This window comes from Onychomys torridus, chromosome 8, assembly GCF_903995425.1.
Source record: "Onychomys torridus chromosome 8, mOncTor1.1, whole genome shotgun sequence".
Classification (NCBI taxonomy): domain Eukaryota; kingdom Metazoa; phylum Chordata; class Mammalia; order Rodentia; family Cricetidae; genus Onychomys; species Onychomys torridus.
In genome coordinates, this window is record NC_050450.1 from 85,980,984 (window position 1) to 86,006,485 (window position 25,502).

General features: G+C 47.2%; 2 protein-coding genes and 1 long non-coding RNA gene across 6 annotated transcripts in view; 2 read left to right on the forward strand and 1 right to left on the reverse strand.

Annotated features, from left to right (window-relative positions):
* The window catches only part of Lasp1 (LIM and SH3 protein 1), a 38,772-nt gene extending 27,000 nt beyond the window's left edge, over nucleotides 1-11,772 (forward strand). Inside the window, exons 5-7 of one of the 2 annotated variants that reach the window (XM_036195577.1) lie at nucleotides 6,673-6,829; nucleotides 7,284-7,378; nucleotides 9,175-11,772. In XM_036195577.1, the coding sequence (XP_036051470.1) occupies nucleotides 6,673-6,829; nucleotides 7,284-7,378; nucleotides 9,175-9,348 (426 nt within the window). In that variant the 3' untranslated portion in view covers nucleotides 9,349-11,772. The remainder of the gene's footprint in view (nucleotides 1-6,672; nucleotides 6,830-7,283; nucleotides 7,379-9,174) is intronic. The other variant, XM_036195579.1, reaches the window with a different exon arrangement.
* Nucleotides 11,773-14,473: 2,701 nt separating this feature from the next.
* Nucleotides 14,474-15,999, forward strand: LOC118589397. Its single transcript, XR_004945669.1, has 2 exons — nucleotides 14,474-14,790; nucleotides 15,350-15,999. It is a non-coding gene; the product is annotated as an uncharacterized LOC118589397 (long non-coding RNA).
* Nucleotides 16,000-24,674: 8,675 nt separating this feature from the next.
* Fbxo47 (F-box protein 47) overlaps nucleotides 24,675-25,502 on the reverse strand; it is a 29,008-nt gene continuing 28,180 nt past the window's right edge. For all 3 annotated transcript variants that reach the window (XM_036196904.1, XM_036196902.1, XM_036196903.1), the window contains one exon: nucleotides 24,675-25,303. In XM_036196904.1, coding sequence (XP_036052797.1) covers nucleotides 25,191-25,303 — 113 coding nt within the window. In that variant the 3' untranslated portion in view covers nucleotides 24,675-25,190. The remainder of the gene's footprint in view (nucleotides 25,304-25,502) is intronic.

A 25,502-nucleotide genomic window follows, 5' to 3' on the forward strand; every position in this document is an offset into this window, starting at 1 on the left:
AATGGACTGCTTTTCCTGGCCTGGAGGGTGATTCTCAGAAAGCTTCAAACCTTGTTTGGCCCCCAGGAAACCCTCTTACAGTTACCCTCTTCCAGCCAGGGCCTTACACACACACACACACACACACACACACACACACACCCTGGAGTTTCCTTTCTGGCTCAGACCACACAAAGGGTAAAAGGGTGTGTCAGGGAAACTCCCTATTTGGAAAGAAGGGAAGTGGTGTGGCCTTGGGTGATTGGGAAACCGTGGAGTGTCTCACAAAGCTGGAGTCCTGCGGCTTTGTGTCCTGAGACACCTCCAGTCAATGCTGCCAGCCTCTGGGACATTCATTCATTGACTTACCCTGTGAGTTTGGAGACTCTTGGAAGGGAGCAAGCCCTAGTCATTCCTGTGTCACTTTCTGGAAGATTTCCAGAATGTTCTGATACCCAGTCTGTTTCACCTGCCTTCCTGCACTCTGTTATTGAACATTGGATGCATTAGTGCCTGAGGAGTTTTGGAAACAAAAACTGGCTGTGGCCAAGATATCCACACTAGAGACAGCATCTTATCAGCCACTCAGGGTTGCAATTAGCTGATTGCCCTGGTTCAGAGCTGGGGGAGGTGCCTTGAACCTGGCCTGGGGTTCCAGAGCAACCAAACAGCCTGAGCTGGGAGCTGGGAGGTGTGACTGAATGCTGGAAGTCTTTCTCTTGGTCCTAATGAATGTGATTAAAGTCTGTCTCTGTCAGAGCCCCCCACAGTCAGCTGGGCAATACCTTAGCGTGCACAAGGACCCGTGGGTTCGGTTTCCCCATATATACACAAAGGGTCCCCTGCAATCATAGGGCACTTAGTGAAGATGCAGGGTCTCTGTTCCCCCAGCACTCCACTTTGTCACCCCTGGACTGGAGCCCAAGATTCAGCATTGTAAACACATCCCCTGGTGTACTGTGGTCCTCACTGAGAAAAAGTTATCACTTAAACTCAGAAGGTCTCACCAGCCCCTCAGTCAGAGGACGCCAGACCTGGCTGTGTCCCAGAACTGAGGGAACTCTAACCACAGGCAGAACTGTGGCCAAGTTGTGCCAGCCTCCAGCAGAACCCTGAGAAGGCTGCTGTTCAGAGCCACACTGTATTTTGGCTCTAAAATAGCATCCCTGTGTGTGACTCGGCTTCCCAGATTAGCACCTAATGACTGTCCTGTAGAGATGGAGCCTGGCTTCACCAGCCAGATCAATTGAAAACCAAGTGCCTATTCTCCTGGGATGGTGATGTTTGCTTGGTGACGTGCGGTCTGTCCTCAGCCCTGCGTGAGGCAAGAGGGTGAGAGACACAGGCGTGCCAGCTGGAATGAAGGTTCCTGTCTTTCCATTCCACACCTGCTGGGCTGCTCTGAGATTCCGTTTACTCCTCTGTAAAAGTACTAGTAGTCATGTGACTGCGTTAGTGCTGAACATTGCCAGTGGTGCTCAGAGGCAGAGCTAGCTTCTCTACATTGTGAGGAAAGAAGGGATGTGAAGGGCCTGGGGATGCAGCTTAGTGGCAGAATGTGGATTTAGCATGTGCGAGGCTACGAGGTCCATCTCTAGCAGAGTGGGGAAGAGGGGAGGGAGGGAATTACATATCTCATAATCCTGTCTTCACATGTTCTAGCACTGTGCTGGGAGGCAAAGGCTTTAAGCTTACGTATGTGTTTGCTCCAGATTGCCGAGGTCGTAGATGAATGAGAAATGGCTTTCCTGAAGCCTTTCGTGGGAGCCTGGCTTTTTCTTCTTCACATGTCTATACCTCCAGCCCCAATTTTCTCATTTCCCCCCTTGCGAACCGAACCACACTGTAACAGGTACAGTAAACAGCTCTTCTCTTACTGTGCCAATCAAGCCTAGGGGTGTCAAGCCGTGGTAGAACATGTGCCTTACATTCATGAGGTCTTGGGCCTGATCTTCAGATTCACTTAAAGAAAAAGAAAGAAAAAAGCCAGGCAGTGGTGGTGCACGCCTTTAATCCCGGCTCTCAGGAGGCAGAGGCGGGTGGGTCTCTGAGTTCGAGGCCAGCCTGGTCTACAGAGCAAGTTCCAGGGCAGCCAGGGCTACACAGAGAAACCCTGTCTCAGGCGTGGTGGGACATGAGTCTCTGATAGGAAGCCATATTACATGGTGGTTGAGAGCTAAGGCCCTTACGTTAGTAGTAGATTCTGTTGTAGCCTATTTAACCTTACTCTTCAGCCTTGGTTTCCCTATCTGTGTAATGGGAACAATAACGAAATGTTATTCTTGGGCTGGGTGAGAAAAGGAAAGGAGTAATATGTTGGGGCACCAAGTAGAACTTCAGCCCCGCCCCACAAAGGGGCAGGTTTATGAGAGCAAGCTGGTTAGTCCATTTAAAGGTTGATGGTACTGGCTAAGCTGTGACACAGTGTCATGTGGGGGCAGACGTGTGGCTGGTCAGACTTTTCCACTGCAGTCAGGAAGCAGGTGCTTCAGAAAGCAGAACATGAGCCACCAACCTTGGAGGGACCTTACCTCGTCATACCAAAGGCCTGCCCAATGAGAGTCTTTCCTGTCTCAAAACAAAACAAAAAAAGAGTCTTTAGGCCCCAGTCACTGAACCCACATGCACCGATACCTCGTGGTGAGTAGAGGACTGGCTTCCTTCCATGGAGGCCCTGGACCCTACTGCCTATTCTCATTTGGGCTCTTTCTCTGAGTTTGAGGCCAGCCTGGTCTACAGAGTGAGTTCCAGGACAGCCAGGGTGAAAAACAAACAAACAACAACAACAAAAAACCCCAGAACTTTGAGGAGTGCCTACTACTCTTACAGAGAACCTAATTTGGTTCCCAGCACCCACATGCTGGCTTACAGTCACCTGTAACTCCTGTTCCAGGGGATCCTGTGCCCTCTTCTGACCTCTGAAGGCACTGAGTATGTGGTGCACAGACATACATGCAGGTAAAACACACACACACACACACACACACACACACACACACACACTAATAAAAGTTAGAAGGGAAAAAAAAAAGATCTGAGCCACAGCTAGGCAGTGGTGGCACACATCTTTAATCCCAGCACTCGGGAGGCAGAGCCAGGCAGATCTCTGTGAGTTCAAGGCCAGCCTGGTCTACAGAGCAAGATCCAGGACAGGCACCAAAACCCTGTCTTGAAAAACAAAACAAAGCAAAAGATCTGAGTCACATGATTGACAGGATCCTCTGGAGGATGTTGCTTTGCCTGTTTGCTTAAGAAACTACTAGGTGGGCCAGGAGTAATCACACAGCTTCCCTCTTTTGCTGGGGAGGAAGTGGAAGGCAGTGGCCAGCCTGAACAGGCCTCGCTCTTCAGCTGTTACGCCCCATGCTTCCTCTCCTTGTTTGTGTACCCAGGGGAGGGTGGTCCTATGATGACCCCCCATTCTGAGGGAGAGCAGTGTTTGGACAGAAGAAGAGAGAATGGCAACTAGGCATGTAGTCACTCTGCCCCGTGCTTGCTCTCAAGAAAAGGCCTGTCTGTCTGTCTGTCTGTGACTTTGTCCACTGTCCCAGTGAAAGTTCCATCATAGAGGTCTCCAAGCCTTTCTTGCATTTCCTCCTCTCTGAAATGGGAATGATAGGGTGTATCCATCTTGAACTATCACTTACTTAGTATGTGTGCTGTGGAGGTCAGAGGACAACTTGAAAGCCAGCCCCCTGCTTAGAGTTTAGGGTGACTGTTGTCAGGGTGGGGGAGATAATGTGTGGGACACTTTTATGACATTGGTGTGAAGAGCTCTGCATATGTTAAGGTTGTCATTTTTTTTGTTGTTGTTGTTGGTTTTTTTGTTTTTTGTTTTTTTAAGACAGAATTTCTCTGTGTAGCCCCGGCTGTCCTAGAACTCGCTGTGTAGGCCAGGCTGGCCTCAAACTCAGAGATACCCCTACCTCTGCTGGGATTAAAGGCATGTGCCACCACTGCCTGGCTTGTGGTTAATTCATTAACAGTGGCAAGTGGTATCTGTGGGTCAAGGGAGGATGAGGATGTCTTGTGTTTAGGCTATCACTATTCAAGATGCCTGAGTCTTTGGGATCTAATTTTATATGCATCTTCTCATGGGCAGTAACTTTGATTATCTATCTATCTATCTATCTGTCGGCAGGGTCTTGCTATGTAGCCCTGTTGGGTTCAGAGCTCACTATCTAGACCAGACTGGCCTTCAAAGTTTGTGGCATCCTCCTGCTTCTGCCTCCTGAGTGGCTGGGTTTGTGAGCATATGTCATGGTGCCTGGCTACACGAAATGACTTCTAAGAAGAATGGTGGATGGAGCCAATGTGGAATACACATGTCCACAGGCCTGCCCTGGGAACTGATGGGGAGTAGATGTTACCATGGCCTAGCTTATGGATGAGGAAACGAGGCATTAGTAAATAATGCAGGTTGCCTGTCTTTCAAGAATGAGTTATGGGTGGGGCCTAGTAGCCCCTGAGCCTTTGCCCCCCAAGAACCCTTGTTGTGAAGGAGGAGTGTGGGCCCCACATGAATTTTTTTTAAAGCTTCCTTTCACCCCATCTTTAATGTAGAGCCACTCAGGGAAGGGCTCACATTCAGGGTCACCTGGCTCTGCAGCTGGACACCCAGGGCTAGATGCAGACCTGTTCCCTCCTCTCTCTCACTTCCTTTCTTGGTTATTGGCCATGGAGCAGGGTCCTTAAGGAACTGGAGCTGGAGAGGCCCCCCTTTCCCCTGTGTCTGTGCATGTCTCACGCCTGGGTGCCCTTCCAGGTGGTATTAGGGGATCACCCTGGGGAGTTTTCAGTCCGGCCTTATCTCTGACTGCTTCGCCATTGAATGTGTGTCCCTGCTTGGTCATGACAGAGGAAGGGAGAGGTCTTGGTCTCTGCCCAAACTCTGAGAGTCAGCAGCTCTCTGCCTCTAGTGGACACTCCATCCCCATGCCGGCTGCTGGCCTGCTGGCCTGTCAGCCCACACTGCAGCATAACCGTTATTTAGCCAGTGATAGTGACCCAGGTGTCCCCAGTTAGCCACAGCTCTGTGCCTTTTGTTGACTGTGCACAGAGAATGCTCAGCGAGAGAGAGGACAGCAGAGAAAGCGCGGGCGTGGAGGGCCAAAGCCCTCACCACGACTTCCGGAGAGGGCCCCGGCTCAGCTTCTTTCTTTTTCTGTTCTAAGGGAATGAGCAGCTTTGCCCAGCTCCATACCTCTCCCTTCCACTGCCATCCTCCAGGGTTAGGAGAGGGCAGGGTCCTGGTAAACAAGCGAGAAACAGGCCTTCCAGGCAGGGTCTGAAGCCTCCCTAGGATGGTACAGTCACCAGGCTGTTCTGTCAGGGTTGGGAGCAGCTGTTCAGTCTGCCTCATTCCATCTGCCCAAACTCTGGGCCTTCTCCTTTCCCTTCTTGACCTCCCACCAGTTTCCTCGGTGGGAGAGCAGGGAGGAGACCTCACTGAGGCTCTTCCAGGTGGGAGGAGAGGATGTGTCACACGAGGGTGCAGGAAGGACATGTAGAACCTCTGGCCTGCTGCTTCTCTGTCTCATATTTTGTGGATCACTTTTTATTTTTGCACATTTTTCAATGTACATTCTGTATTTGTGTAGTGATGTTTCTGTGTCATCATTAAAGTAGTGTGTGCTTTTCGAGGATTGTGCTAAAGGCACTCAAGGGAGTATTTGTCAGCCTTTTGTCAAGCCCAGGGGCTGGCACAGTCACTGAGTCACATGTTGGTCCTATAAAATGAGCAGCCCATGATAGTCACAGTGCCTGGCCACAGCAAGGAGCAATTAATAGGAGCGGCTGTGGTGGTTAGGATTGACCATAGTGGGAGCTAGAAAGGTTTGGCCCCTACCACATGCTCATACAAGGGGGGCTCTCCTTCTAGTCTGTGTAGCCAGGGATGATCTTGAACTTTGTGTCTGCTTGTTTTTGAGACCGAGTCTCACTATACAGTCCTGGTTAGCCTGGAACTGGCTGGCTATGTAAACCAGCCTGGCATCAAACTAAGATCCACCTGTCTCTGTCTCCCAAGTGCTGCTGTGTGTATCATGCCTGATTTTGTGCAGCATGTGGGGCTTTGTGCACTCCATCAACTGAATTATAGAACCAGCCCTCAAGATACATAGCCAGTCCTTGCGTGGACTTTTCATGGCTGTTATCTCATTGTACCCTGTAGTAACTCATAGCATACACATCTGATGATCTTTTTTTTTTTTTTGTATTTTATAATTTAATTTAATTTTACATATCAGCCACGGATTCCCCTGTCCTCCCTCCTCCCGCCCCAATGATCCCTTTTAAGGAGGTTTAATTAAGACAGGAAGCAGGTGAACATCTTTTGAGTTCCAGGGCAGCCTGGTCTATGTGGTGAGATTTTATTTCAAAAAAAAAGAAAGAGAGAAAAGAAAGGTTTAGCCGGGGCTTGTCATGGCTAAGTTACAAAGACAGCTGGTTCTCTTTCTGTAGCTCTCCAGGAGACTCTCGTGTGAGTGTGTGTGTGTGTGTGTGTGTGTGTGTGTGTATGTGTGTGTGTGTGTGTGTCTCACTGTGAAGCTCAGGCTGGCCTGGAGTTCCCAGCTCCTCCCTCCTGCCTCAATGGCTAGGAGGACAGGCAGGCACCGGACCCAGCTTGAGTGGCAATGGGAGAGGACTGTTGGCTTGCTGCGGAGTCCTCCACCCATTCCTTCTGCACTGCAGATCAAATACCATGAGGAGTTTGAGAAGAGCCGCATGGGGCCCAGTGGAGGTGAAGGTGTGGAGCCAGAGCGCCGAGAAGCCCAGGACAGCAGCAGCTACCGGAGGCCACCAGAGCAGCAGCAACCACAGCCTCACCATATCCCGACCAGTGCCCCAGGTGAGTGCTAGCCTGGGCTCTGGGGAGGGCAGGAGGGGGCCCTGAGGTCAGGAGAGTGGGACACACACACACACACACACACACACACACACACACACACACACACACAGAGGCATCCATGCATGTAGGACTGTTCCCTAGAATCGTATTCCCATCCCTGCTAAGGGTGTGAGTGCAGGAGATCTGGAAGAGTAGATCCCAGTATGAGGAACATATGGCCCCCATAAAGGTCCAAGACACTAACGAACGTGCGCACCTAGCCATAAGCCTTTGTGGGGGGTTGCTGAGCAAGGCTGGGGTGGGCTTGAAAATCCATGCCTTTGGCTTTATGGGGCATCGGGGAATGGGCTTGGCAAGGTCACAGGACATTGGGGAATGGACTTGGCAAGGTCACAGGCATGGGGGAATGGGCTTGGCCGGACACTTTCTGAGCCCTGTCACTTCCATCTTCCAGTTTACCAGCAGCAGCAGCCGACTCAGTCCTATGGTGGCTACAAGGAGCCCGCAGCCCCTGTCTCCATACAGCGTAGTGCCCCAGGTGGCGGCGGGGTGAGTATCTGCCTGGAAATGAGAGACTCTGGGGTGAGAGAGGTCATAGCTGTATGCAGTGTATGTGTGGGGACACACACACACACACACACACACACACACATACACACACACACACACACACACACACACGATAAACACCAAGGCTATATATAGCTCAGTGGTAGAGCACTTCCTAATATGCATGGGACTTTGGGGTTCTGTCCCCAGTACCGCATCCCTTCCCGCCCGGAAAACAATAATGTACTACTAGCTTTTGTGTCCTGGTGTGGGTAGGATGTAGCCTTTGGTGCCGTCTTGAGCCAGGCCTATGGGAGGACTCATCAGGTTTTTCTGGATGAGAAAATGAGCAGCAGAAAGAGCTGGCAGTCGTTGGTGTGAACATGCTGGCCTTGACGGTCTAGGCTACGTCCCCCTAGGGTGCACTAGGCTGATCTCCATGTCAGAGTGGGAGAGAAATAAAGTAGCCTGGGATAGACGACACCAAGAGGCTGTGGGAAGGATGAGGTAGTGAGTGGCTGTAGTATGCAGACAGCAGAGACAAGGTCTAACATTTCCCAACAGTCCTGCTGGACTAGAGGAGTGAGATGGTCCAGGGGGAACAGCAGGTACAAAGGCCCTGTGGCAGAACATCCTTGGAAGGGTCGGTATCCTGTAGGAAGGTACAGGTTCCTGGAGACAGGAAAAGGAAGTAGATGAGGTCAGGCCCTTTGGGGACTTTGGAGGCCAGGGGGAAGACTTTGTGACCAGTGTGTTTGACTTTCGCTTTATGAAACTCACCCTGGCAGCTGGGTGAGGGTGTAATCTCAGCACTTGGGGGTGTGAGGCAGGAGAATTACTGCAAATTCAAGACAAGCCTGGCTACATAGCTAGACCTTGTTTCAATGTTTGTTTGTTTATTTTAAAGAAAGAAAAGACCAAGTTTGCCCTGGTGCCGGTGTGGGCAAAGATGCCATAGCAAACTAAGGGGGTGGGTGTGTTGGGAGGTCATAGAAAGCATAGCCCTTAGGCTGCAGGAGGGAGGCAGCTCAGGTTGGAGAGAAAGACAGTCAATATACACACCAGGATCTGTGGGCATGTCATGACAGGTTTGGAAGATAGACACTCTTAGAAGCCTTTTGTCCCCATTTGGGACTGAAGTCAGACGAGTCATAAAGGGGACAGTGGTACTAATAACCCTTCAAATAATAGTGACTAGGCTGTACCACTTTTTTTGTTTTGTGGTGTTGAGAATTCAAACCCAGACCCAAGCATACCAGGGATTTTATTTAAGACAACTACGTAGTCCAGGCTGGCCTTGAACTCAGGATCCTCCTCTCTCAGTCTCTTGAATGCTGCGTTAAAAATCCCATTTCACCATGCCCAGTATGGCATGTCGAATTTTATTTTATTTTTGGTTTTTTGAGACAGGGTTTCTCCGTGTAGCTTTGGCTGTCCTGGAACTCGCTCTGTAGACTCAAACGCACAGAGATCCGCCTGGCTCTGCCTCCCGAGTGCTGGTATTAAAGGCGTGCACCACCGCCACCTGTCATACCACATTTTAAAACCGTTATCTTAGCGTTGAGTCTATGGGACTTTCCTGCTGACCTGTGGAAGCAGGTTCTAGAAACTCCGTGGCAGAGGCCCATCCCTAAGCCCCGTCTTCTGGTTCATTGTTCTCCTGAGGTCCCTGAGAGGTAGAGAGAAACATGGGGCCTGAGAGTGCTTGGTGGAGCACTCGCCTGGCCCAGGTGAAGGTCTGGGTATGGGAGAGCCTCCATCCAATGCGCAGGCTGACTGTTGCCTGTGCTTCCCAGAAACGGTACCGTGCAGTGTATGACTACAGTGCTGCCGACGAGGACGAGGTCTCCTTCCAGGATGGGGACACCATCGTCAACGTCCAGCAGATCGATGATGGCTGGATGTACGGGACCGTGGAGCGTACCGGTGACACAGGGATGCTGCCAGCCAACTATGTGGAGGCCATCTGAGCCCTTTGCCGCCCCACCCTCTGTCTTCAGTGCATTCCATGGCATCACATCTGTCCTGGGGCCTGACCCATCCACCCTTCAGTGTCTCTGTCTTTTCAGATCCGCCGCTGCTTCTTTATCCCCGCCCCTCCTCCAGCTGCTTTTGCCAACCCAAGCCTTGTTCTGCCACTGTCTCGGGCTCCTTCCTCTGGCAGGTTTTCCCTTGGACCAACCGACTGATTGATTTTTCTCTCTGGATGGAACAGGCCGGGCACTCTGGGGAGGGTGGGCTCACAGGGCTGGGCTGAAATGGGAGACCCATTAAAGAGATCAGATAGTCCAGGTGCTGGTGGCGCACACCTTTAATTCCAGCACTTGGGAGGCAGAGACAAACAGTTCTCTGAATTCAAGGGCAGCCTGGTCTATATCACGATGAGTTCCAGGACAGCCAGAGCTATGTGGTGAGACCCTGTCTGGGGGAGGGGAGGATTGTTAGCTCCCAGCTTCACTTCCCGCCTTAGGCCATTCTGAATCCCTGGGCCTAGCTCCTCTGACACCCTATATCCTGGGGCTGGGGTGAGCCCCATACTCCTCATACCTCCAGGTAGGGTTCCATACATTCCTGGGGGGAGTAGGGGAGGTACCGAGGCCTCAGTTACGTCGGGACCAATGTGATGAATTTACCTTTCTGCTAGTCCTCTCTCCTGACCCTGTGTGTGTTTCTTCACACACTGAGTGTGCCGTCCTGCCTACGCAAACCTGGGGGTGGCCACAGGGCTCCTCGGGAAGCACAGCTTGGGTCAAGTTCTTGCCTTAGCTCTAAGGGCAGCAGCAGGAAGGAGGGAACAGGGTGTTCTCCCCAGGCCTATTTGCTTCCCCTCCCCCAGCCTCCAGGGACTCTCTTTATCTCCCTGGCTGGGATCCTGCTGTGAAGGGTAGAGCAAGGGGTGCCTTTGGGACTTGAGTTAACTGAGCTGTTCCTTCCTGCTCCCCTGGGAAGAGGTCTTGCGCCTCCTATGGCCTTCCCTCCCTGGAACACGGCGGGATGGGGCTTGGAGCTCTGAGAACAGTCTCCTGGACACACAGAAGGCCCCATCACCCTTTTGCTCACTCACTGGGGAGGCGGGAGAAGGCTTTCCTCTCCTTGTGTCTGAGGCTACAGAGTATGGTAGGACCAAGTCACCCACACTGGCACCTCCCTCAAGGCTCTCCTGTCCTTGAAACAAGGGAGCGAGTTCGGGTCCAGGACGCCAAAGCTGGCAGTACCATCTCTGGGCTGGTGCTAAACTCAGGTTCCTCCTTTGCCCCTGGGGCCTGGGACAGCCCTCACGTGGCTTCATTCATCTCTGGGTTTTCTTGTCAGCTCTCGTGGGTCCTCTGACTCTGAGTCTTGTATCAGGCCCCTTTGCCCACAGACCCTACTGCAGGTGAGGTTTGAACCTGAAGGCATTGGTCAGGTCAGCGATGCGGTCAGTAGTCCAGACAACCAACCTTGCTAGATTGGCGAGTAACCACTCTCCTCCTTGGTCAGTCCTCTCTGACCCTAACCTGGGTGATGGCCAGTGGGAGCAGTACGGGGAGAACTTTGTGGAAACGTTTTAGGAGCCCCAGGGGAGGCACCAGTCCATTCCATTTCCTCTTCATCTCAAAGCACAATGCGGTTCTGGGGGCCAGGGGTCAGGGACTCTTGCTCTTGGAGGGCCTATGCTTGGGAGGTGCCGCAGCCTGATTGCAGTCAGCTGAACCTCCCTTCCCAACATGTCATGCCAGCTGCTCCTCTACTGCTAGAAATGGGGGAGGCCTTCACACACCTGCAGAGGGAAGAGGAACTATCTATTGGTGCTGAGGGCCCCAGCTGGAGTCCATATTCTTTTTCTAGAAGCATCCACTCCTAGAAGAGCACAGGATCCCCAAGCCCATGATCTCTTCCTTCATAAAGGTCTTTCAGCCAATTAAAACCCTGGAAAAAAAAAGCACCTTGGCTAGACTGTGAACTTAACTTTTGTGGGCCAATCCTGCAATGCAAGAAGCCCCGTGGTGAGGGACATGGATTCTCCCCAGACTGCTTCCTGCTTTCCGCCCTGGTGTCCCTCCAGGGAACATTTTTATTTGTTAATAGCTGGACACAAGACAAAAAGTACCACCCCACAAAGCCTGTATTTAAAAGGAAACAGAAGTGGCCCTGTGAAATTCGCCTCTGTCTGACATTTCATGTGTGTGTGTGTGTGTGTGTGTGTGTGTGTGTGTGTGTGTGTGTGTGTGTGAAGCCGCGCACTCATCTTTTATATGGGGTTGTCAACTTTCTTTGATCTGTTTGTTACCCTCCCTCCTGGCCTTGCGCTCGGATCAGTTCTTTCTGGCCTGTTATGAATCTGAACATTGACTTGAACCACAAAGTGAATCTTTATCCTGGTGACGCAAATAAAAGTCTAATTTTTACCTGCGGACTGGGCTTCCTCTTTGGCTCTGAAGTAACTTCTGTGTGTGTCCTGTCTGCCAGCGGGCATTGACCTTCACCGACAGTGAGCCCAGTTACCCCTCAAAGAGAGAAGGACTGACCCAGAAACCAAAGGGTAGCTGGCTCTTTATCATGCCTGCTTCTTCCTTGAGGACATACCTCAGCCCTCCAGTGTCTTCCAAAAGTGACAGTTCTGCCTAGCCTGGGGTTCTGTTCCATGCAAGGCTGGCATTCCCTGAATTCTGCATCTTCCCCCCTCCTAGCCAGGGGACACGGGGGCTGCCACGGGTCTCAGTCAAGTTCCGGGTCTTGCTGGCATGGCATGGGCTTGGCCGGCACACCCTTTAATCCCAGCACTTGGGAGGCAGAGGCAGGTGGTCTACAGAGTGAGTTCCAGGACAGCCAGGGCTGTTACACAGAGAACCTGTCTCAAAAAAAGAAGTTTCTCGTCTTTGGCTATGGGCACTACAGGTTTTCAAGGCAGCCAGTGAGCTCAGCCCAAGATTGCTCTAGCCCAGTGTGTACCACTGCCATGTTTGAATTGTCCCATCTCCTCCCAGCCCTGTGAAGGCTTGTCCCCAGCCAGCCAGCTACATTGCAGGCACTGCAGCCAGCCTCTGTTCAGCGGACCTGGGAAGGGTCCTGGGGTAGGCAAAAGGCACTCCTGGACCCTGGCTCCTGGTCATCAGCTACCTGCATGGAGGCTTGGTGGAGAGGGACATTTTAACATTGGGGCTACACAGGAAGTATTCTCTGGCCCCAGGGGAGCAGCAAGTGAGAGGCGAAGTGCTGAAACTTAATCAGAATGGCAGGCTGAACCCAGCAGAGCAGGAGTGGGGGATGCTCAGGTTGGGTGAGTCCCCACAAAGGCAGGCCCAGCAGGGTCCCCGAAGGAGCTGGCTGCCAGCTTATAGTGTCCAACAACATCAGAAGAGCCTGCTCAGCTGGTGTAGATGTGCCTTCCTGGAACTCATTTGTCACCTACTGGACAAATGAGTTCAAGGAAGGCTCCTTTTCTGGGAGTGGCCTAAGTTTCTGAGGCCTCATGTTAGAAGGCGGTTACTAATATCTCAAGGCTTGGACCCTTCAAATGAATTATTTGGGGTGAGGCTAAGGATGCTAGACCTCAGACTTGGCTTACAGGATTTTTCTTCCTTTTAATAATAAATAGTTGGTGCACACACAGCAGAAGTCAACAAAATATCTCACTGAGGAAGCATGGTTTTTTTGTTTTTTTTTTAAACGTTTTTTATTTATTGTGCGTGCTTGTGCAAGTATGTATGTGTTTACACTACAGGGCACATGTGACACCCCAGGACAGTTTACGGGAGTCAGTTCTGTCTGTCCACCATGTAGGGCCCAGGGCTTGAACTCAGGTCGGCAGATTTTATGCAAGGCTCTTTTACCCTCTGAGCCCTGTCGTTGGTCCTCATATCACTGACTTTTAATAAGCCATCCATCTTTGCTCCCTCAGAAGAAACCACTTGGAAGCTGACTGGAGGTCGAGAGGTAGAGGCAAGGGACTCCTATCAAGGCCAGCCTGGGCTACATGTGACTTTCAAAACAAAACAATACAAGAAAAACAACAACCAGGCGGTGGTGGCGCACGCCTTTAATCCCAGCACTGGGAAGGCAGAGCCAGGCGGATCTCTGTGAGCTTGAGGCCAGCATGGTCTACAGAGCAAGATCCAGGACAGGCACCAAAACTACAGAGAAACCCTGTCTCCAAAAAACCCCAAACCAAAACAACAAAAAGGAAAAAAAAAAAACTTAAATTTGCATTTCTAGACACTATCTACTCAGGAGTGGGTGTGCAGGTTCCTCAGTCTTCTCTGAGGATGACACTGGGCTAAACTCTCTGAGGAGACAAATATGGGAAAGGACAGAACAGAAAGGGTGGAGGAGAGACCTCATGTCTCCCAGACCAACAAGGCAAGTCAGTGTGAGGTGGACTCAAAGAGGATATGGAATTAGGCCAGGCAGTTGTGGTGCGTGCCTCTAATTAAAATCCCAGCACTCAGGAGATCCACAAATCGAGTTCCAGGACAGCCAAGGACTGCTACACAGAGAAACCCTGTCTTGAAAAAAACAAAAAAGAAAAGAAAAAGGATATGGGCTTAGCAATATGAGAGCCTTGCTTTGAGTCCTGCCCACAGGTGACGAGCTGTGAAATATTGTAAGGCAGGCTCCTGACCACCTCTGAGCCCAGGCTATAGCAGACTTCAAACAGGTTGAAATTACCCATGTGTGCAATACCTGGCACAGCGTGAAACTTGTGTCCATGCCAGGGATGCCCCCTGAGACCACATGAGACCTTCATCCGTATTCCCCTTTGAAGTAGCCGATGCCCCACACAACTGGTAACGATTAGTTTTCTGAGATGAATTGCCAGAGTTGTGAGAGGAAGAAGGAAGAGGGCAGGCAGGAGAATCCGTTCCTGAAGGGTCTGTAGAGATCCTCCACTCACACCTCCCGGGGCAGCCCACTCAGTGCAGAAACTGTATCTAAATACAGATAGCGGTTCCACACAAAGGGGCGGGGCTGGCTTCCTGGGAAGAAATTGAACCTCTCCGGTTTTGCCTGGTCTAAAAGTAGCTGTTCCCTGGTTACCCACCGTGGGCTTTGTGATTGGCTGACTGTGAAGATGGAGGTGGAGAGTAAGCCGCTGATGGAGTTGCAGCATCCCTTAGCCTCAGGTCCCCGGGAGGGGGAGGGGACAGGAAGCGGGAGGGAATGGGAGCCATTTCTCTGCACTGACCGACCTCCACGCTTGCAGCGCCCATTTCCCCGGAATCCAGGCGATTCCTCTGCTTAGTATTGCGCCATGCTGGATATTTTCATCCTCATGTTCTTTGCCATCATAGGCCTGGTGGTTCTGTCCTACATTATCTATCTGCTCTAGTGGCCTGGAGCTGCGGGGGCTGCCAGGGGAAGGATGGAGCTGAAGCGCCGAGCATCCTGCTTGCTGACGCACCGGTGGATTTTTGCTTCGGGTCATTATTCGGGTATTGATTCCAAAACAAAATGAAAAGAGAGCTTGTTTTTGTATCTGTTTCTCAGACACATTGCCATAGCATTTCTTGGATCAATCTGAAAAGAACAAGAAAGGCAAGGTTTCCTTGGGAACCAATTTAAAATGTAATTTCTTAAAATTAAAAATAAACTTCACAATGCACTGGGCTTTAGGGAGGAGGGGAGGGGAGGGATGTATGTGGTGGCCAGGGACCATCATATCCTAATTTCCTCTTCTAGGTCGATGCAAAACCAAGTCGTATGTTTTCTACTGGCGATGGCTACAGAACATCCTTATGTATGGGGCAGGGTGGTTTCCAAATCTGCTAGCATAACTGCATTCATTAACTCACTAGTGACTCATTCCCACTCGAGTAAAATAGCAAATGAAATTTACTTGGGGTAAGGTCTGGGGGAGGTGCCCACTTTTCTCAGCTCTGGAATTTGTCTGGAGGAGTGGGGTGGCCTCTCAGATCTCTCGATAGTTCCTGATCAGTAGAGGTACCTATCTGCAGTTCCCAGCTGAGCACTTTGTTTCTGGGTTTCCCACAGCTCCGGTGTTGTCCGGTCCAGCAAGAGGACTCTGCCCAATAGCAGGAGTCCGGAGGCCCAACTGACTTCTTCCAGTGTGTCCGGATATGGCTAACCCTTGGCAAGCAGGGCCTCTGTGAGGCAGAGGCACTCCTGGGGACATCAGGAGTTCAAGGATGCCACTGGCAGCTGCTGCATGTATTTAAGCTGTAGACAGGGTGTATTGAAAATGTGGAAGGTTGAAATGTAGAATCAGTAAAGTCAGTGGAGAACTGCTCAAACATTCATCCGGGCAGCCTTTCCCTCGATCTAAATGCAACTGCACACCATGCCAACATTTTCTCTCCTTTCTGTTTCACGAGCAGATGTACCCTTGTAAGGTCAAGGGCAAATTCAGCTTGTCTGTCCCATCAGTGTCTTTGTAGACTGTACAGTCTGAGTTTGTGGATTCCCTTGATCTGCAGCCTCCCCTCAAAAAACCCTGCCATTTGCATTTTTAAAGATTATCATTTCTTCCCTCCTTATCCCATTTGTCCCCAGCTTCTTATTTGATGAGAGATATGGTTGTGAAGTTCTTATTCTTTGTACCTACCTATAAAGCATTGAAACAAAATGTCTATATTAATTTAGGAAAATAAATTTTACCCCTAAGGGAGGGGTTTTAAACATGTTTTGATTGTTAAATGTTCCTTTTGTTTAAAAAACAAAAAAAAACTGTTTTCATATTTCCTTGACCAGTTAGGGTCAGGAAGAAACAAACAAACAAACAAACAAACATGTTTTAGGATACAGAGTGGATCTGGCCCGAATCTGGGTTGTCTGTTATCCCCTTGGAAACCATCATAACTGTTCTACATTGATTTTCTTTTCCAGCTTAAACATAAACAAGGAAAAAGAAAGAATTAATAGCTTTTTGTAATGCTATTTTGTTCAATTGCTGTATATTTATTTGGGTTTTTGAGTCAGGGTTTCCTCTGTATAGCTCTGGATGTCCTAGAACTGGTTCTGTAGACCAGGCTGGCCTCAAACTCACAGCTGGAGAGATGGTTAAGAGCTTTGGTTAAGAGCACTGGATAGGACTAGGGTTCAATTCCCAGCAACCACATGGTAGCTCACAACTGTCTGTAACTCTAAGATCTGACACTCTCAGACATACATGCAGGCAAAACACCAATGCACGTAAAATTTAAAAATAGCCAGGTGGTGGTGGTGCACACCTTTAATCCCAGTGAGTTTAAGTCCAGCCTGGTCTACAAAGCAAGTTCCAGGACAGCTAGAGCTGTTACACAGAGAAACCCTGTCTTAAAAAAACAAAACAAACAAACAAAATATCTAAAATTCTTGTCTAATCTTTGGAAATGATATCTCTAAGGGCAGAATCCCTAGACAGTTTTAGTAATCTACCACACTCTCTCATCCTTCCCCAAATGGCTTTGTCCTAGGCAGGGTCTTGCTATGGAGCCCAGGCTGGCATCAGACTCAGTCTTCCTGCCTCAGCCTCCTGGGTGCTGAAATTACAAGGTGTACACAATACCTAATAATGAACATTCAACTGCAAGATAAATTTGAGGAGAAAATGTGTTTATTTACTGCAAATGTGTTTATTTATTTTGGCTACTTTATCTGTGGTGTTAGCACATTAACAAATAAAATACTATGTGACAGTGTGGACCTGAAACAGGTAATCCATAGATTCACTAATGTCAAAAGCATGGCCTTGAACACTAATAGATTAGGAGTGATCTTCAGGGGCACATTCTGCTTCAAGTATTTCTCTGACTTCAGCACAATCTTGCTATTTCAAACTCCAATTCCTTCCTTCCTTCCTCCCTTCTCCTTCCTTCTCTATTTTTTTTCTTGATACAGGGGTGTGTGTGTGTGTGTGTGTGTGTGTGTGTGTGTATGTGTGTGTGTGTGTGTGTGTGTGTGTGTGATGTCTTCTTACATAGCCCAGGCTGGCTTCAAACTTGAAATCCTAGCAGCCTCCACTTCCCAAGAGCTGGGATTATAGGCCTGAACCACCATGCTTTGCCCAAACTACAATTTTCTACCAAGACAGCAGTTCTGTACCCTTAGCTAAGCAAGTATCAAGACTGAAAGGAATCCAAAGTACAGAGTTAATTATGGTGGCTCAATCTTTGTGGTGTAGTCTCTAATCAAGTTCGCTCTGAAGTTCTATGAAACAAGTTCTTCAGTCTGTACCCATATAGAATTGAAACACCTTGTCAGTAATTCAGCGAGAAGGCAGAGGCTGATCTCAGTTATATGTCAGGTCCATAAGCTGCTAGACATGGGTACAACATAAAAACAGAAAGATTACCCTCTAATTTTTTTTTTAATCTTGTATGTATGTGTTGCACACCTGAACTTACGTCTATGTACCATGTTTCTGCAGGAGCCAGGGAAGTCAGGAGAGGGCATCAGATGCCTTGGAACTGGAGTACAGATGGTTGTGAGCCACCATGTGGTGTAAGCCACCATGTGGTGTAAGCCACCATGTGGGTGCTGGGAACTGACTGAATCTGGGTCCTCTGCCAGAGCACTAACTGCCATTAACCATGGAACCATCTCTCCAGCCCTAGACTAGCCTTTTTTTTTTCCCTTCGAGACAGGGTTTCTCTATGTAGTTTTTGTGCCTGTCTTAGATCTCACTCTGTAGCCCAAGCTGGCCTCAAACTCACAGAGATCCACCTGACTCTGCCTCCGGAGTGCTGGGATTAAAGGTGTGCGCCACCACCGCCTGGCCTTAAGACTAAACTTTTTAAAAGTGCTTTAAAAAAAATTATTTATTTATTATGTATACAATGTTCTGTCTGCATGTGTCCCTACAGGCCAGAAGAGGGAGCCTGATCTCATTACAGATGGTTGTGAGCCACCATGTGGGTGCTGGGAATTGAACTCAGGACCTCTGGAAGAACAGCCAGTGCTCTTAACCTCTGAGCTATCTCTCCAGCCCTAAAAATGCTTTTTATAAAATACAACATAATAGTTTTAAAAAAAAAATTCTTGCCGGGCAGCGGTAGCGCACGCCTGTAATCCCAGCACTCGGGAGGCAGAGCCAGGCAGATCTCTGTGAGTTCGAGGCCAGCCTGGGCTACCAAGTGAGTTCCAGGAAAGGCACAAAGCTACAACAATAAAAACACACACACACTCTCTCTCTCTCTCTCTCTCTCTCTCTCTCTCTCTCTCTCTCTCTCTCTCTCTCCCCCTCCCTCCCTCCCTCCTTCCCTCCCCTCTCTCTCTGTATGTGGGAGCCTGTTCACTTCTTACACCATGAAGGTCCACAGGATCAAACAGGCCTTCAGTTGTGGCAGACAGGCACCTTTACCACTGCACTATCTCATCAGTTGGCTCCATAGTTTTAAGAAATAAGCTTTGGCCAGGCATGGTGATGTACACCTTTAATCCCAGTTCTTGGGAGTCAGAGGCCAGGGGGTCTCTGTAAGTTCAAGGCCAGCCTGGTCTACAAAGCAAATTCCAGGATCGCCAACACTGTTACACAGAGAAACTCTGTCTCAAAAAATGAAAAACAAAAAACAAAAAAAGAAGAAACTTTGGAGAATTGTTACTTTGTGACTACACACCCTTGTAGTAATACACTCAGAAATAACAGTAGCTTTCTGTTGCATTACCCCCCCACCCCAAAGACAAGGTCTCACTAAATAGCCAGGCTGGCCTCATCTTCCTGTTTCAACCTCAATGCTAGTATTGTTTTGTTTGGATAAACTTACTTTCAAATTTTCTTTTTTCTTTCTCTTTCTTTCTTTTCTTCCTTCCTTCCTTCCTTCCTTCCTTCCTTCCTTCCTTCCTTCCTTCCTTCCTTCCTTCCTTCCTGCCTTTCTCTCTCTCTCTCCCCCCCCCCTCCTTTCTTTCTGTTTTTTTTTTTTTTTATTTTTGGTTTTTCGAGACAGGATTTCTTTGGAGGCTGTCCTGGAACTTACTTTGTAGACTAGGCTGGCCACAAACTCAGAGATCCACCTGCCTCTGCTTCCCGTGTGCTGGGACTACAGGCGTGCACCACCACTGCCCGGCTAAATTTTTTTTAAAAGAATTTTACTTTTTTTTAAAAAAAGCTTTATTTATTATGTATACAGCATGTATGACTACAGGCCAGAAGAGGCCACCAGATCTCATTACAGGTAGTTGTGAACCACCATGTGGTTGCTCAGGACCTCTGGAAGAGCAGCCAGTGCTCTTAACCTCTGAGCCATCTCTCTAGCCCCCCAAATTTCTTTTATTATCTCATGTATATGGATGCTTTGCCTGCATGTATATCTGTGTATCACATGGTGCCTGTTGCCCATGGAGCAGAGGCCAGAAGACAGTGTTGGATCTCCTAAAAATGTAATTACAGACAATGGTGAGCCAACAAGTGGGTATTCAGAATTGAACTCTGTCCTCTGTAAGAGCAGCCATTGCTTTTAATTGCTGAGCCATTTCTTCAGCTCTGATAAATTTATTTTGCCCAGCATAGTGGCCCACACCTTTAATCCCAACACTTGGGAGGCAGAAGCAGGTGCATGGTCTATGAGTTTGAGACCAGCCTGGTCTACAGAGCAAGTTCCCAGGCCACATAGTGAGACCTCGTCTCAAAAACCAAACCAAAACAATTTATTTTTATTTTTTTGAGACAGGGTCTCTCTGTGCAACCTTGGCTGTTCTGGAGCTCACCAGGCTGTCCTGGAACTCACAGAGATCCACCTGCCTCTACCTCCTGAGTGCTGGGACTAAAGATACATGCCACCACTGCCCAGATAACACTTTATTTTTTTTAGATTGTATCCAAGCTCTGTCCAGGTTGGTCTCAAGCTTCTGGGTTCAAGTGATCTTCTTGCTTCTCAAATAGTTAGAAAAAATAATTTATTTTTTTTAATTCCAGCTGGCCTGGAATCCATTATATACCTTAGGCTGGCCTTGAACTTGCAGCAATCCTCTTGCCTCAGTCTCCCAAGTACTGGAATTATAGGCATGAATTCTACTGTATCTAGCTGGAGAATATTTTATTTCCTATTTAAACTACATGTATATTGGCATTCTCAAGCACAATTAAAACACTAATTTTTTTGTTTCTGTTTTTGAAGACAGGGTTTCTCTGTGTAGCTTTAGAGCCTGTCCTGGAACTCATAGAGATCTGCCTGCCTCTGCCTCCTGAGTGCTAGGTTTAAAGGTGTGCACTATTACCACCTGGCTTAATATGTTTTTTAAACATGGTTTTACTGTATGTAGCCTTGGCCAGCCTGGAACTTGATATGTAGAACAGGCTGGCCTCAAACTCAAACCTGCTTCTGCCTCCCAAGTGCTGGAGTTAAAAGCTTGCACCACCATGCTCAGCTAAAAACACATAAGGATCACTTAGCTATCTTGGGCAATATCCTGGGTTGCATCTGCCCCCTTCCCAACTGAAGGGAAGGAGAAAGGGAGGAGACAGACAGACACTCAAATCTTGTAGTTTCAGGAAGTTGCTGGAAACACACAATATTTAATTGTTTATTTGGGATTTGGAACTGGTGTTAAACTGATAATCAAAACATCTTTATTTTAGCAGCAATTGGAATAATGCTTGGAGATGTCTCTGAATTAAAGAGAACAGTATACAATGTTGTTCTACTTAACAGATTACTGCTCAATTGATGAGTGGTTGCTAGTCAATGAAGTTAATCTTTGGATGCTACACTATTAAGGATGAGATAGATACATCAGAACTGTCTGAAAGACCGTTTAGACAATTCCCTGGGGGCTGTGCTGTACCTTAGTAGTAGAGTGTATCTCTGGCATGCCTGAGGCCCTGAGCTCCATCCTCAGCATAGAACAGAGGCACAGGCCTGGGATACGGTTAATGGTGCAGTGCTTGCCTAGCATGTGCAAGGTGCTGCCTTTTGTCCCCATCCCTGGTTTGGAAACCAAGTGCTTACTTTTATTTTGTTTTGAGACAAAGTCTTGCTGTGTATGCAGTTCAGACTGGGTTGGAACTTGATATGTACAACTGGCATGCTTCAAATTAGCAGCGATCTTCCTGCCCCTGCCCCTACCTCCCAAGTGCTGGGATTATAGGCATGCAACCAGCTCTAACAATTCTGTTTTTAAAATCACTGTAGAGTTTAACTGACAGCTTAGCCAGGTATGGTGGCACAAACCTTCAGTTCCAGTATTCAAGAGGCAGAGGTGAATCTCTGAGTTTGAGGCCAGCCTAGTCTACATAGTTCCCAGCCAGCCAGGGCTACATAGTAAGACCCTGTCTAAAAAAGGAGAAAAAAAAATTAACAGTTTACAGAAAGAGAAGTACATTCAAGAAAGTTAATGACTGGAATAATAACAAACTCTAAACATATTCAAAATATTTCCAGTTTAAACTTAATTTTATTAAGATGAATAAAAAATTAAATAGTTTAACAAATACAATATTAGGTATCAAAAATATTTAGCACAACACAATGCTTTTGAGGTAACAGTGCACACTGCTAGTGGAGTGCTAATAAGGTGTCTAGTAAGCACAGAGGCTGTCAAGGCATGTACAAATCTGCAGTCATGTGACTCCGTACTGTTTACATAAGGATGCTGACCTTGACAGTAATCCTACAAGGAGGGTAGTGTTTATTTCTTAGATATCAAGTGGTTCTGCCATTACGTCTTCTCCTGGGCGCCTCATGCTGGCTCTGGTCTCCAAAGGTGAGCAGTTATCCTACAATAAAGTCCTGCAAGTGCAAACAGAGTTGGCCCAGGAGAAGGAACTTACAAGCAGCTGCTGATGAGCAATGCTGAACTTTGCCCCTGGAACTCATGAACTGCTACTTACTGACTGAGGAAACAGAAGGCATTATCCATAACGTGAGAGAAATCTATGGCTTCACATGGTTAAGATAGTCATTACAAGATAGAAACTTCAGTTTCTAAAGTAAGTAGTAACATGTTATGTTATGTGTACAGAAAAAACACACGAGCAATGTAGGGATAGAGTAGGAAAGTCCACCCTATAAACCAAAGCCAAAGGAGGACAAGGGAAGACATCCTGGGGTCCTGGGTTTCCGGTGATCATGGAGACTGATCTGGTTTGGAGAGACAGGAGAAACTGTCTGGCTGGTGGAAAATTCGAAGTGTTTTTATGACTGTTCTAGCTAGTTCTAGGCGAGTTAGTTCTAGTGTTTCAGTCTACTCATTTTCAGATAGTCCATTTTTTTTTGTGGTTAATCAGACTGCCTGCTACTTAAACCTCTGAATAAATGCTTCCTTCACGTTAATGTCCCTCTTTAAAACTCAAAATCACTTTATTTTTGATGACAAATGTACTCAGCAAAATCAACTGGATCACTGAATTATGGAAACCACAGATTTGTTTCCAAATTTATTTTATCTATTAACATTTAAATGAAAAACTTGTCAATTTACTTTTTAGAGATAGAAAGAAAGAAGCCAGGCAGTGGCAGCGCTCAGCTTTAATCCCAGCAGAGGCAGGTGGATCTCTGTGAGTTCAAGGCGAGCCTGGTCTACAGAGAGAGTTCCAGAACAGGTAGGGCTACACAGAGAAATCCTGTCTTGAAAAATAAATAACAAAACAAAACAAACAAACAAGGAAGGAAGGAAGGAAAAAAGGACATACACTGCAGTCTTAGGCTAATTTTTTTTTTCTGATCCAAATTCTGGACAAGAGAGGATAATAATCAAAATTAACAAAATTATGTGAATTTTGAAAGAATTTTTAGCAGCGAGTTATGCCAACAAAGGTGCAAAGAGTCTCAGATTCCAATCAAAGAAACTTTAAATTATCCAGGATTATAGTTCAGTAGTAGGATGCTTATCTAGTATGAGGCCCTAAGTTAGATTTCCAGTACAGAAAATAAATTGTTTTAATTAAAACATGCTTCTTTAATAAAATTTCTAAAAATAACTTTTGTAGAGACTCAAATAATTCAAGGAATTAAAACAAACTTCATAATGACATATTTCTCTAAGAAAATGAAATTATCTTTTAGAAAAAATTTGTATTTACTCTATTTGTGTGGGTGTTTTGTCTGGATGGATGGATGGATGGATGGATGGATATTCACCATATGTATGCCTGCATAGGCCAGAAGAAGGCATGAGATCCCCTGGAACTGGAGTTACAGATGGTTTTAAGTTGCTATGTGGGTGCTGGGGATTGAACCCAAGTTCTCTCTAAGAGCAGGTAGTAGGACTCTTAGCCCTATAAAATGAAGTTATATATTTATCAAAATCTTCAGAGCCGGATATGGTAAGCTAATGTCAACTTGAAATCACTAGTGTTTTGAGAGGTAAAAATAGTAATCTTCCCAAAGTGGCTATGGGAAATCAGAGACAGAGGAAAAAAATCAATGCTCTGAGGTGTTACTTTGCATTCTGGTACTTGCTATTACCATAGGCTGCCCAGGCTAATTGTTACAGATCATTTCTTCAACTGAGCTGAAGAAAATGAATGAGGTTTATAAAAGCAAGAATGTTTCCCCCCCTAAATCTTCAAATAAACTCTGGAGAAAAGAATTTTTTTCTAGTGGAATTATAATTGGACAACAAAAAGGCAATTAATTTTTATCCTTCCACACTGAAAGTGTTATCACAATTCTTATTTCTCCACAATTTTCACTACTCCTCAGTCCTATCCAATGTTCAGAGCCCTTTTGCTAAAAATCTATGAGTTTTCTTCACACCCTGCCACCAGAGGTAATTTCCTTATCTCCCAGTGTTCTGAGGAAAAGAGGACAGCCCCTGAGAAGTCCAGAGGGAAGGTGACAGTGGGCCAGGATCCAACTCAGTGGTAAAGTGCGTGCTCAGCATGTACAAAGCCCTGCATTTGCCTGGCGGGGAGGGCCTCAAGAAGAGGAAGCCAGAGCTCTAGAGGCCCCCTGCATTATACCACCTTCATAGGAAGCAGAGGTGAAGGTAGGTGGTATGTCTACTGAATGGGCCTAGAGTTCTTTGGGATCCACAGACACTTTCTCTCCCCCTGCCCCATCTCCTCTCTTTGGCTACTCTAACCATGTGTGCTTTCAGCTCCCATCATCAAACCCCACTTTCTGGGACAGGGGAATGTCTTACCAAGAAGGGGGAGTCATTTGTGAAGATTGTTTTGGCAGCAGAAGAGCTATTTACTTTCATTATGTTTTTCTCCTGCTTGCAATTCTCTGCTCTAATCCCCAAGGAAGTGATAAGAGGATTCCATTATCTGAAGACTATAGCTCACATACAAACACCTTCCTCTATTTGTAGACCTTTTGTGTGATTGTCTTGCAGGAAATATATGTATATGTGTATATATATATATATATGTGTATATATATATATACACATACATATATATGTATCCACAGATACTTATTTTGGATTTTTTTCTGTTAATTCATACAAAATATAAATGAAATATAAAATTTATTTTGTAGCCATATGCTAAGAAGATGGTAAGGAATGTGACTTACATAATGCACATTCTAAAACACAGTATTACAAATCCTCACAAAACATTTGGGCCATATTTGCTCAGCCGATGTCAAGTGAACAGACAGCACGAGTTAACAAATGCGAATCTGTTCTTAATACAGCAGAATCAGCTCTTGCTTCAAAGAGCCACACAAATAGGTTGAGCTGGCTGCAGATTCTTGGACAGTTAACATTCTGCTTTGGTTTGATGATCTGGAGAGGCAGAGCTAGTTTGCCAGAAAAGTAGCAACACATTCTTGGGTTTGCCTGTTATTTTACATTAATCAGAGTGAAACAGTTACAGCTAAAATCCTGTGCAGCTGGAGTTTCTGGTAATTAGATTATCAAAAGTCCAACAGGTGCTACCCTTGGATGTGAAAAAGTGCCACTCTCTTATAGTCTAGAGACATATTCTTTAAGTGACAAGCTTCTTGACTTAGGAAGAAGAGGCATTCATGGTCAAATACAGCACCTCCTTATGGAAGTTCGCCTGAGCATGCAGAAGATGGAACAAATTCAGGAAGCCTCTGTCATCATCATCACGCTCTCCTGTGACACATACACAGGAACAGATAGCAGGGAGAGGGAAAAGTTAAACATTTTAACACATGGCTGAGGAATGTAAGACGTTCTAAGTGTTTATAATAATATTTAAAGAGAAGAATTTTTGTTGATGATCTTTACTAAGCCAGGCGTTAACCGCTGAAGTCTTGAAATTAGACACTAGATAGAAAACAGGAAAGGATAC